The sequence below is a fragment of the Vigna umbellata genome, chromosome 3 (assembly GCF_029865625.1).
Source record: "Vigna umbellata cultivar VRB3 chromosome 3, Vumbellata_1.0, whole genome shotgun sequence".
Classification (NCBI taxonomy): Eukaryota; Viridiplantae; Streptophyta; class Magnoliopsida; order Fabales; family Fabaceae; genus Vigna; species Vigna umbellata.
In genome coordinates, this window is record NC_142167.1 from 49,076,147 (window position 1) to 49,088,929 (window position 12,783).

The 12,783-nt window shown below is 33.0% G+C and overlaps 1 protein-coding gene across 1 annotated transcript; it reads right to left on the bottom strand.

Moving 5' to 3' along the window:
• Window positions 1–474: 474 nt before the first annotated feature.
• Window positions 475–8,079, bottom strand: TADA (tRNA arginine adenosine deaminase). The gene is made up of 5 exons (XM_047297696.2): window positions 7,842–8,079; window positions 3,334–6,972; window positions 3,165–3,252; window positions 2,053–2,180; window positions 475–895 (listed from the first exon to the last, which is right to left on the bottom strand). Exons 2-5 carry the CDS (start codon window positions 6,729–6,731, stop codon window positions 628–630), a joined length of 3,882 nt encoding a protein of 1,293 aa, XP_047153652.2. The 5' UTR covers window positions 6,732–6,972; window positions 7,842–8,079; the 3' UTR covers window positions 475–627.
• Window positions 8,080–12,783: the final 4,704 nt, after the last annotated feature.

Consider the following 12,783-nt stretch of genomic DNA (forward strand, 5'->3'; position numbering starts at 1 on the left):
ATCATCTAACAAGTTAGCTTCCCTTGGATCCAGGGGGACCCTTGAAATCCCAGGTCCTAGTCGTTTAGACTTCTGTCATGACCTAACCTAACTTGCTTCTTATTTCTCATTTTCCTAGACAAAAGGTTGGGTAGCAAGGAGGGATGGAATGAATAAAAAGTTTCATGTTAATGAGAACATGATTTCACCTACTCTTTTCTACACATACCTATATCTAAGTACGAGGTCTCAATCACTTTCTGTTAGTACTTGATGGTTAGAATTTCACATTGATGGTGATGTTTTATCAGCAGTTTAATCGTTGTACATACTCTATCTCTATGTTTCTTGCAAGTGATCTCAAATATTCACCCCCTTTCAAAAGAAATGAAATGGGACAGTGACAGACAGACTTTACTATATCATTCATTACATTCTAGTCATCATCTTAAGCGTTTGAAGTCATTACTTGAAATTAAAGATGACAACAGTGGCTTGGCAACGTCTGAGATTATTGTTCTTGACAGCTTAACTGATTGAAGACTCCAGATAAATCGAACATTGTACTTTTCACAAATGACCATATTCATTCAAGTTCAAAAAAATTTTACAGCTCGTTTAAAACATGGAAAAATGTGTCAGGTTGTTTTATAAACAGAACATTATGTGGAAAACGTCATGTATCTTGTTGAGTATTTTGGAAGGGTGGTGGTGAGAAACAGGGAGACAAGAAGGGTCCTTTGGGGTTTCCTCTTTCTTCGTTTTCCTTCTTAGCTGAAAGAATTGCTGCATTGCATCTGCACACTCTGTGGCTAAGACCCCTCTTCTTATTTTCATCTTTGGATGGAATGGATGAATTGGGGCAGGTGGCACATCTCTTGCTTCTGATGCATTTTCTCCTCCGTCCGGGAAAAGCCTGCAAAAAAAGGTTCAACAAGGAGCTGTAAGTAATATTTGACGTACTGTGCTTTCAAGATCATTTCATGTGCAGAGCTTTCAAGAAAAATTTCAAAAGCGAACTCAATTTCAGATTGAAGAAATGTAACTCAGCTGAGTTTCTGGAAAAGTAAATTAGAAGAAAATTCACATAAAATGTTGAGAACGGGACTGATACAGAAATGGCCTCTTTATAACACAAGTAAAAGTGTTTAATAAACATACACTATCATCATGAAATTTGTACTTGATACAAATTTTAAGATAGTTACTATAAAAGTCAATAAACTAATCCACACATGGTAATTTAGGATTAAATAAAAGTTCAAAAAAACCTTTACACACTATTTGTCTATGTTTTAAAAACCATGCTGCGGGTTTGAACAGAAATCAGTGAACCAGTCATGTAAACAGTTCAAATAAACCAGAAAAATGACGTGAAGAAGTATCAGTAAAAGAACCAGAAAATCAATCAAAAACTGGTTTGAACCAGGTAAATATTAAACACTAAATACTACACCATTTTAACTCATGATAGCATGTTTTATTTTATATCGATTTTAAATTTTAAGAAGATAGAATTTGTTTTATTTTAGTTTTTAGCATCACAAAATTATGATATTATATTTTTATATTATTTTTGTTTAAATATTTAATGATTATGATAATTTTATGAAGACCAATTAAATCACAGTTGAGCCATGGAATCAGAATCAGTGCCTTGACTGGTTCAATGAACTGTCTGATTTTAAAAATATAGCTATCATTGCATTTACTTTTTCTGTAGGTAAAGCTCATCTTTCTTACTCATCAATGATGTCTAGATAAATAAAGGAATTTGACACAAAATAAAAAGTTAACAGTAATATCTAGTTGTTGAAAACCAAATATATGATATGCATTATGATTGAGAGTGCTGTGGTCCTCCTCATTTTCCAGTAAGTTTTCTTTTCTTTTGTTTTTTTTTTTTTGTCTCGGCCAGTTTAACTTAAGTTAACAAACTAAAGGTAAACTAATGGTAAAATAAATGTGGGTAAGACCAATTCAGCCAAATTTAGGTAAAATTAATGAAACATTATTACACCATAAAGCCTTCTATGTAACATAAGCAATAAAAAAAGCAGTTTGGCTTCATACCTAATCCAGCTACCATCAGCTCCAAGAAGCTTATTGGGAGCACCCCACACAAGAGTGTCTATTCTTGCCTGAAGGATAGCACCAGCACACATAGGACATGGTTCAAGCGTTACATAAAGTGTGGTGCCCTGAAAATGGGAAATTTTTACCAATTTATCAAGTTGTATAAATACCAGAACTAATAGACATCAAGCATTGCTCAAGGAAGACTAAATTACTTTCAAGCAATGTCTGATCGGGAAGAATTGAAAGGAGGGAAATGATCCATCTATTAGGACCACAGGTAAGTCTAAAAGAATAAATAAATCACTTTTTTTCACTTCAATTCCCTGTACTAAATATTGCTTTGGTGATTAAACATGGAATTACAGTCACAATCTCTCTCTCTATCGGTACAGGAGCATTACTTTTGGTGACATTATTTATTAATATTGATTAAATTAAATAGCAATAGATATGAAGCAACCAAAATTGGACTTTTCTTTGGTGTTTGGCTCACTGGCACTTTTAAGGGGGGTTGGTATTTCAGATTTCCATACAGATTGGCACACCAGTGTGCACTGATTTTCTTTAGCTCTGTTTTGTTGGTTCTTGTTAATTTTTGTGCTGTTGTAGTTTTCATATGGAGGATATCTTAACCTGCTATCTTTGTACTCCTCATTTTTATTAATGAATTTCTTCCTTTTTAATAAAAAAAAAATCACCATTGCATGTGTGCAAATAAACCTTGCTTTTGAACTATGTTTAATTTTCTTGATAGATCTCCCATGTCTTCATCAATTTTAAAAATCTCATCTCTTCCATTTATTCTTATTTTTATATGATAAAATAATTATCATTAATAATAAAACATGTAAGGTTTAATTTTTTTTTCCCTTATAAACTTAATTCAAATTTATAAATATCTGTGCACTGGCAACTTGCTTGTTCAGTGAAAGTAAATATCAGAGATCTTCTGCTGCCTGCAATAGATATCTGTAACATAAAAGTGGTGGAATATTTTCACATGACAAAATAATCATGAGATTAAAATTTATACCGAAACAAAAATGATTACGAAACTTTGGGTGTAATATCACAATAACTCTAAATATACTACAAGGAAAACTTACAGATAGTCTCCATGTCCGAAGAAGGTTTGAAGCTTCTCGTATACAAATCATTTCTGCATGAGCAGTGGAGTCCCGTAATTCTTCCACTCTGAAACAGATATTTAGATATAGAATAAAAACTAAGGCAATTACAGAAAAGATGAAGTAATTTTGATATCACAACACTTACAAGTTGCACCCTCGAGCAATAATTTTCCCATGCTGCACTAGAACAGCACCAACAGGGACCTCCCATGTATCACCAGCCTTCTTAGCTTCCAAAAGTGCTTCATTCATGAACATTTCATCTATTCTCCGCTGTTCATGTTCACGTTGATAGGCTTCTTCCCAGTCATCAAACCTATCTCTTAAGACTTGCTTGTTCCGTTGAAGCTTCCTTTGCTTTAACTCTCCATCCTTTCTCTCTGAGCCAGACAACTCAGACTGCAAAGGAGCAACAAAATCCTTGACTGGCCCCACTAACTCAGCTCCTCCAGACATGTCAGATCCACCAATGCTTACAATTTCTCCAGCAATAGGAGGCCCTCTTGCAGGTATTGAAATCGGTAATTCCATGTTTTGTGTGCCAGAATCAGTGGCTTTCAAATCTTTATTATCTTCAGTCCAATTAGCATTTTCCTCTCCAGAAGTATAAGAGGCACCTACTGACACTGATCCACTTTCCAATATGTTCAGTGATGACGATCCAATTTCAAGATGTTTTCCTTTGTCCTTCAGTTTATTGTGAGAATGACTACCTAGTTTTAACTTATCAGAAATCATGGCTTGAGGCAGTACACTTGTTTCGTCTATGACATTAGTTTTAGTGGTTTCCTCGTGCTCCTGCCCAGAAAACCATGTGTCACTTTCGGACTTGTTTGGTGAGTTTCTCTCAGCAGATTTTCCAGCTGATGTGGAGGAACCAGCACGTGAACCCCAACGTAATCGAACAATATCAGAAATTATACCCCATAAAGACCTCCCAGTTCTACCAATGACCGTTTTCCCGGTTTCTTTGCTGGTCTCTGTTTCTTTGGCTACTAGACCTTGTTCAATAGATGGTTCAGTGACATCCCAAATCTCATCAGAAGGACCTTTGGTCCCAGGAAACCCAGAGGAACGACTAGAATCATGCTCCTTTGACTGAACATCTGTTTTAGTTCCTTGTTGCCTTGAGCTGTAGATCTGATTACCACCAACTTCAAGTGTCAACCTTGGTCCTGTAACTTCCATCTCTTGTGCTTTGGAAGTTGTTATTTCATGCCTGATCCTCTCAGCAAACTCATTGACAAACTGCCTAGATGATTTCTCTGAAAGATCAGCTGAACCAAGAGCATCCGGATGCAAAGCAGAACTTCTTCCTGAATTATCAGAAAAAGCAGAAGATCCACTTTTCGAAGTTTCAAGGAAGACATTTGGGTTTGCAATTCCTGCAGTGAGTTCAACATGTGCTGAGCCTCCACCCACTTCTGAAGAGGAAGGGATCAACATTGTTGCAGAGCCCCCTTCTTCACCTGCTGCTAACATAACATGTTTTCCATACCCAGAAACCAAATTCAATGATCCCTGCAAACTGGATTCCTCTCTTGAGGTGGTTTCATCAGAAATTGATAGATTTGCAATCCATTTATCAGTTTGGCTAGAACTTTCTCTTGTTCTAACAACTGATGTTGGTTTACTTTTTGGAATGAATTTCATCTTCTCATGAGCTTTTTGAGGACTTGAAACTTGCTTTTCATCACTGGCATAGCCTTCTGATAAAATGCTGACAAGTTCAGATCCTTTCCTGTGCTGGAAACTCTGACTTGTCCTTTTATCTGTTTGAAGCCATGTACCCCTTGAATCTGAGCTTATGTTCAAATTTTCTTCCATGTTCTTTAATCTGGTTCTAGACTTCAGGATAGATGTATCTTCAACATTAGCTTGTGTAATGATCTTCTCTCCTTTTTGGTGTTGCTGCTCCTCTGCTCCCTGAACAGAACTCAAAACATTTTTCACTTCCATGCCCTTCATCTTGGTACTTGAAGTCCGTTCACTGTCTTCAATTCTTAAATTCCCAGTATATTTAAGGGAACTTCTATCTATCAAATCCTTGTGAGAGGTAGAACTAGAACCAACACTTTTTTTATAAGTATCATTTGTTTCTTGTAATAGCGTTTCTGATATTGCAAGGCTCGCTTCCCGGCCACTGAATGCCTTCTTTGATTTCAAAATTTCGTTTCCAGTGGTAGAAGTGGAACCAACAATCTTTTCACGTTCATCAGTTGTTTTCTTCAACGATATTTCTGATATCTCAAGCTTCCCTTCCCTGCCACTCAACACCTTTTGTGATAACGAACTTTTCTCAACTTCATTACAATCAGACTCTTGTATATCTATTGATTGATGTTTTCTTCTATTGACTGTTTGAAGATATGACTTGTTTGTTTTCTTATCCAAATAGTCAACAAAAGATGATTTATCTTCCTCACTATTGACTTGGTTTTGTGAAACAGACAATCTTTTATGACCAGATTCATGTGTTTTAAATCCTCCCAAATACATATCCTGTTGTTCCTTTGTGGATTCTGTGTTTTGCAGAGTTCCCTGAGTCAGCTTCTTTTCAGTCTTCTTCCTTATGTTCCAATCAATATCCTCACCAGACGCAAATCTTTCCTTATTTGAAACACCCAACAGCTTCTTTGAGTCATCCCTTTGCCCCTTGAATTCTTCCTTAACTTGTTCCTTCACTTGTTCCTCCACACCATTTCCTTTGCCCTTCTCAATTTCCAGTGACAATTCTTCCAAACCAATCTCATCCTGAGCTTCCAGCTCACTCCCAAAATCTCCTGATGAGAGAGAATAATAAGATGAACCACTAGATACATTTCTTCGTTTCCTATGGTTTTCATTTTTTGCAAAGGCTTCCCTTTCTTTGTTAGGTTTTTCATATTCTCTTCTCAATTCTATGGTGGATGACTGATGTTGCTTCAAATCTCCCGCTTTCTCTGATTTTACTTTCTCACCTGAATTCAAATGTCCCTCTCTCCTAACACTTTTTCTTGCTTTCTCAGCTTCCATTCTTTTGGATGAAAACACATCCTTACATTTGCTACAAATGGTAGCTTCCCTATCTGCCTCCTCATTCAACAAGCTCAGAACAGCTTCGAAATCATCAGGACCAAATGAATGAGAAAATTTTCTCCCTTTTTGTGTGGTAACACGAATACATCTTCCCTTTATGCTCCGCCTACTACTATTGCAAATAGTTTTCTCATTGACAGAAGAGTTAAGCTCCTGACAATCTCTGAGGAAACCATAAGCTGGCAGCCGGGAAAGGTAATGATCTCCCCCACCCAGTATCAACCTTCTAGTTGCTGACAATTGAAGAAGAGCAGATTGCCTCAACCCATTTACAAGACAAGACTTTACAGGTACTCTGTAAGTGGAAGCTGAACAACAATCACAACAACCACAACATGACAAACAGTATGAGGGGGTTCCATCAAATCTTTTGTGACAGAAGTTTGAGTAGCCATTGAAAGATAATGAGAATGTTTCTCTACACCTGACAGCATATACTGTTGGGCTAACATATGCATTGTACATAGTTGCACACGTCTTCCCACAAGGGTGGGAGAGTGTACCTCAACGAGAGTAGGTTCTTTCAATTACAATTGAGCTCAAACAAGTAGACAAATCATGTAAGATGCCATAGATTCGAATGCCAAAACGAAGTACGACATGATCTGTTAAGTGCTGGTATAGCAGTAGGCTATGACAAGAATATCAACATAGTGAATAGCTTCTGGAAAAGACAAGACCTAATATCCACACTCCGCTATCACACCTGTACCAATAGATAGTTCAGTGAAATCAGAATGACTGACACGAATCAAAATTCAACAACTAAACCAACTTATCTCAGTATACACGATAATTTAACCTCAGAACAGATGTAACAGAAAACAACACAGCAGTATTTTCAAAAAGGGATGCCTTTATCACACTTCTGATTGTCTCACTCTCATCTGACAACTGTCCCAAAATACATAAAGTGTAACATAACAATATTCCGTAATATAAATATTTTTATGTAGAAAACAAGATGAAATGAGCCAAAAGAATGCACTAACTTTGTCGAAAGATTACTGATGCAAATCATGTCAATCCACGACGTGATGTCCCAACAGTTTTAGGTCAAGCAAACAAGAAGGATCGGCACTAAGTTTCATTCTACAACAAGGAAGTTTCTATAGGTACTAGAATCCCAAAAAGTCAAATTTGCAGTTCATGCTCACAGATTCATGCTCCACTTTCACACAAGTTCATTCATTAGCTAAATCCCCAGAAAACCCATCCTTTGACACTCAGATTCCTCAAAAGCTTCAACCCAACACACTGATACCCCTCTATACTTCACACAATTCCACGGCAGTTGAGTACCCCAGTTTCACACAACGAACAAAATGCTCAAATCTAGAAATCACAACCTTCTGTCCATGTAATTAAACCATCATCAACACAGAAGAATCGTGTTGCACTTCAAAATTTAGAATCTTTTTTTCACTGTAATGGGACCAACCATGGCCCTGCATACTTTTCCATCACCCCCTCTACAATTTAACTGTTTACTTAGGTCAATGCACAACAAAAGATAAAAAAGGAAACAACAAAAGTGCAGAAAAGAGGTGTACATAAGAGAGAGAAATGTGAGACCTTGAACTGTGATGGGGGTGTGTGGTTTTCCTTAGCTCAACCCACGAAGAGAAGATTCACGAGAACTGCGATTTGCACGATGGCCAGTAAGAGAATGACGAAAGAGAGAGAATTTAGATGAGATTGGGAAACCAAGAAAACGGAGTGAGGGAAGTGGTTTGAAGTTTGTTCTGGATTTGGATTGATAGAGCACGCAGAACAGAAACACAGCTAGTTTGGGACAGAACATATCATTAAACCACGACGTGTTTCCTTCCCGCACACCCAGTTCTTTTTACTTGCACTTCTTTTAATGACAACTTTACCCTTGCAAGTTTTGTTTGAAGCCAGGCTGCACCTTCGTTAACCTTTTTCGAAGTTTTAAGGTACATGTAAGATGTGGTTAAACGATGTTATATGAGTAAGTTAAAAGTAGAGAGGTTCTCCCTACTACATCCCATTCCCCAATTGTCCTTAAGTAAAAATATATTTATTATGGTTAAAAAATAGTTAAAGACCTTAACGAAAATTTGAGATCCGTTCTGTCTTCAATGGATGTCAATGTCCGTGAAGATCAAACATATTTTTCATATCCGTTTTGGTCTTCTCGTTTTCTTCCACATTTCATACAACAACATATCATTTCACCGCACATATAATATTTCAGCAGCAAATAAAATGGAAAAAACGACACAATAAAAGCAAGGATGCAACACAATAGAAGCAATGAAATAATGGAGGTAGGAAATAAAAGTGAGAAGAATAAATGAGAAATAAAAGGGAAAGAAAAGAGTAAGAAGAAGAGAGTGAAAAGAGAAATTCTGTGTGGGGTTATAAGGTATGCCAGCGACGACAATGAAAAAAAGGAAGAGAATAGGATTAAGGTTTTATATTAAATAAGATAAAAATAAAAATAAAAGTTACTTAAGATTAGTTTTGAAATAAAAAAAAAAACGTTGGGAAGGTGCAGACTAAAAATCGTGGTGGTGGAGAGAGTAACTCCCTTAAAAGTATTGATGGTGGGCTTTACTTCCTGAAACCCAACAATATTTTTACATGCCCCTTCAAATTTTTAAAATAAACATTTGTCTTCTGGGAAAAGTGATTTTTGGATTATATATTCTATAAATTTTCAAAAACAAGCTTTTCCAAAAGTTTTGAAACAAGATTTTCGAAATAAAATTTCTAGAATGCAATTTCTAGAATATAATTTTCAAAATGATGAAATATTTTGGAATAAGTTTTCTGAAATGGAATTATTTTAAATATGCATCTAATATTTTATTTTTGAAAGTCTTACAATACACAATTATTTAAAAGAATTTAAAAATTTGATAAGTTTCATTTTATGAAATGCAATTAATAAAAAAGTTTAGCATATTTGTTAATTGAAATTATTTTTTGAATTCTTATCTATTAGTGACTTTAAAATAATTTTAAATAAAATTTAATGTAAAATATAAATATAAATAAATTTAATCTTATTAAAAATATTTAATAAAAATATTTATATAATTTTATGTTTCAAAAATAAAAATATAAAGACAAAATTGACACTAAGATCATAATAATATTTAATATAAAAATGACACGTTATACTACTATTATATCATCTTGTCACTACATGTAACAAAAAAAAAAAAATATATATATATATATATATATATATATATATATATATATATATATATATATATATGACAAATATAGTTACACATATAACAAAATTTTATTTTAAAGAAAATAAAATATTTAATTTTCTTTTTAAAAATTATAAACTAACACATAACACAATGTGTTAATACTATGATTTGATTATATAAAAATTTTCAAACTAAGAACTAAATTATGACATAAAAAAAATTAATTTGAGATTTTTCTAAAAGAAAAGGTTGGGTACAATGAAATTTTTAAATTAAAGAATAAAAGCAAAAGATGAGACCAAAAGAATAATGCCAAATCCTAGAACCTAATAATAGAGACAATAGATATTCTAATTTCGATATTTTATTGACATGATCATTGCCATACGCACTACCAATTTTTATATTGTTTTAATCCTTTCAAAACCAACTTTCTCATGAAAATGTAAACAAGAAATGGAGACCGGACAAATATCAATTATATAGGGCATATTAGTTTTCTCTTTCCAAAAAAAATGTGTTTGATGAACTATTTTTTGTTTATGACCACAATTTTTTAAAATAAATTGGACATTAGAAAAAAAATAAGTTTAAACGAATAATCAGAAATACTGAGAATAAATTTTAAAATTGATTTGTGAGAGGGAAGAAAAAAATTATTTAAAGATGAAAAAATTTTGATTTTGTAAAATAATTTGGAAAAATATTTTTATTCAAAATTGGTAAGTAAAATAATGTAATTAAAAATAATTAAAAATGTGAATAAAATAATTGAAAAAGTAAATAAATATTTCTCAAAGTGATAAAAAAAAACTTATGAATTTTAAACTACGGTAAAACTAACACAAATTGCCTTGGAATAACTCTTAAAACTAAACAAAAAATAATCATTAAAAATCTTTATGTGTGATAAAAAAAATGAGAAAAAAAACATTTTTTTATAACCTAAAAGTACCAAAAATGTAATAATGACCTTAAAATATCATCATCTAATTTTAAAAAATTAGTATAAATTAAATAACTTATAAATAATATTATATTGTTATAGCTATATTCTATAAAATCCTTTAACCATTTAACTTTCTCACCTTTGGGTATTTGACTTATTTATTACATAATTTCAAACCAACAGTGGGGGTAACTAACGCTTACAGAACTATTTATTTTCAATAATTCAAAATATTAGTTTGAGATAACTCCAATACATTTCATAAAAAAACTGAAATTGTCATAATATCATACGATTTTAGTATATTCAACTTTTTCATAAAAAAACCAAAGTTGTTATAACATCATACAAATTAAATATATTTTTTTAAGATGCATAAATCAACTTAATATGATTTCAATTTTTTTCATAAAATTTGTCTTAACACGATTTTATTTCACTTAAACTAAAATCGTTTTAATATGATATAAATTTTCTTTATGAAATTTAACACGACTTATTTAAATTCCATTTGTTTAAGTTATTTTATATTGTATTTTCATTGATTATGTCAAAAATATAATCTATTTAATATTTTACAATTTTATTGACTCTAAATAATTTTAGTTTGATCATTATACACAAATCAGTTTGTTTCAAGATTAAAAAGCATGATAACTAATAAACATGTATCGATGTTAACTTTAGGTATGACAAATACTAGTATTGTTGAATTTTCTTTATATTAAAGTTTTTAACCAAAACAAAATCTCATCCAAAGTATATTAGAGAAATTTCACTCAATACTTATTGTAAGGATTTAGAAATTCAGAGAAACTGAAAGACAAGTGTATGTAGCTGATTGGATCGATTAGTTTTTGACAGTAGTATATAAGGGAACTTTTCAAAATTTTGTGTCATTCTCTGCATGCAGTTCTTTTCTTTAAGTTTCTGAGTTTCATTTTCTCCTCCTTCTCTCTACAAATTCTCTCTAGAAAATTCTCACTTTTCTTTATCTGATTATCAATCAGGTCGTGCCTGAGCTTTCATGATGTCAAAAGCTTCCTTCTTCACCAATCAAAAACAATCTTTGAATTGGTAAGTTCATCTTCTTCTTAGAAATTCTAGTTTCTGTTACATGCAAGCCAAGTCTCGAGTTGCATGTGCTCATCAAATTTCTTTTCTAGTTTTTTACTTCATTTTTTTGGTTTTATGTTTGGTCTTTTCTCACCAAACGGTGATCTATAGGTGTTCATAGAGTTTCTTTCGATAAAATATTCAAGTTGGGAATTTTGGGATTTAAGCTGTTCATATTTTTTAAGGTAAGAGAAGCTAGTTAATTTATTTGTTTGGTTGATGATGTATGAAAACGTGGTTTGATGGTTTTGCATGTGGGAGAAGTTGAATTTTGAGTGATCGACTTGGTTTGTTTGACATGTTAAATGTTGTGATTGTTGAGTTGTAGATTATATCTATCTTGGAAGGAATTCTGGGTTGAAAAACATTCAGTTTTGGAAAATTCTAGTGTGTATTTCATTCTACGAAAGTTCTACAGAATTATGCAGAATGTCGAGCATTCTTTGTTGACCGCTCGGTCAGGTTTAGGTATTCAGTCTTAGATGTATTCATTTTCATAGTAGTATTCGGTCTTAGGATCGTTTGGTGTCGTACTAACATTCGTTTTCGGCATTGGCAGTATTTGATTGGATAATAGCGTTCGAGTTAGTATTAATAGGTTTTGTACAATGGTTAGGTTTTGTATTTTCGTTCGGTCTTAATAGTGTTTGGTGTTGTATTCGTGTTCTGTTTGTGTAGGACTCATGGTATATTAATGTTCGGTTTTAGTAGTATTCGGTTTAGTTATAACGTTCGTTTTGTACTAATATATGGTTTATCTATAAAGTTCATTTTCTCACTAGTGTTTGGCCTCACGTTATCGTTCGGTATTGTACCGGTGTTCAGTATTAAATGTGATCGTCCTCCTATGGGCCTTACCTATAAAAGAACGTTCGGTCACGTTTTAGTGATTGATTTTATCTGAGTATTCAGTCTAAGTTCTTAGTTTTCGGTTTAAGTTTATGTGTTCGATCTAAGCTAATAGTGTTCGGTTGTTCTAACTTTTGACTCTTCAATTGTTTTAGGATAGTATTCGAGTATTGCTTGTTAAAGGACTGTTCGGTCATATTCCTTGGTTATGTTGAGTTTTCTGTTTGATCGTACTCAGAGGTTGTATGTTGTCTATTCTGTTCTGTTATATGAAATGTTATTCGGTATTTACTGTTGATTTCATTGTTTGGTTCGGTTCAATTATTGTAGTTGCTTTGATGTATCTTGTATGAGCTATTGTATTGGAATTTAAATAAAGTATGATGTTTAAAATGGTGTGAAAAGA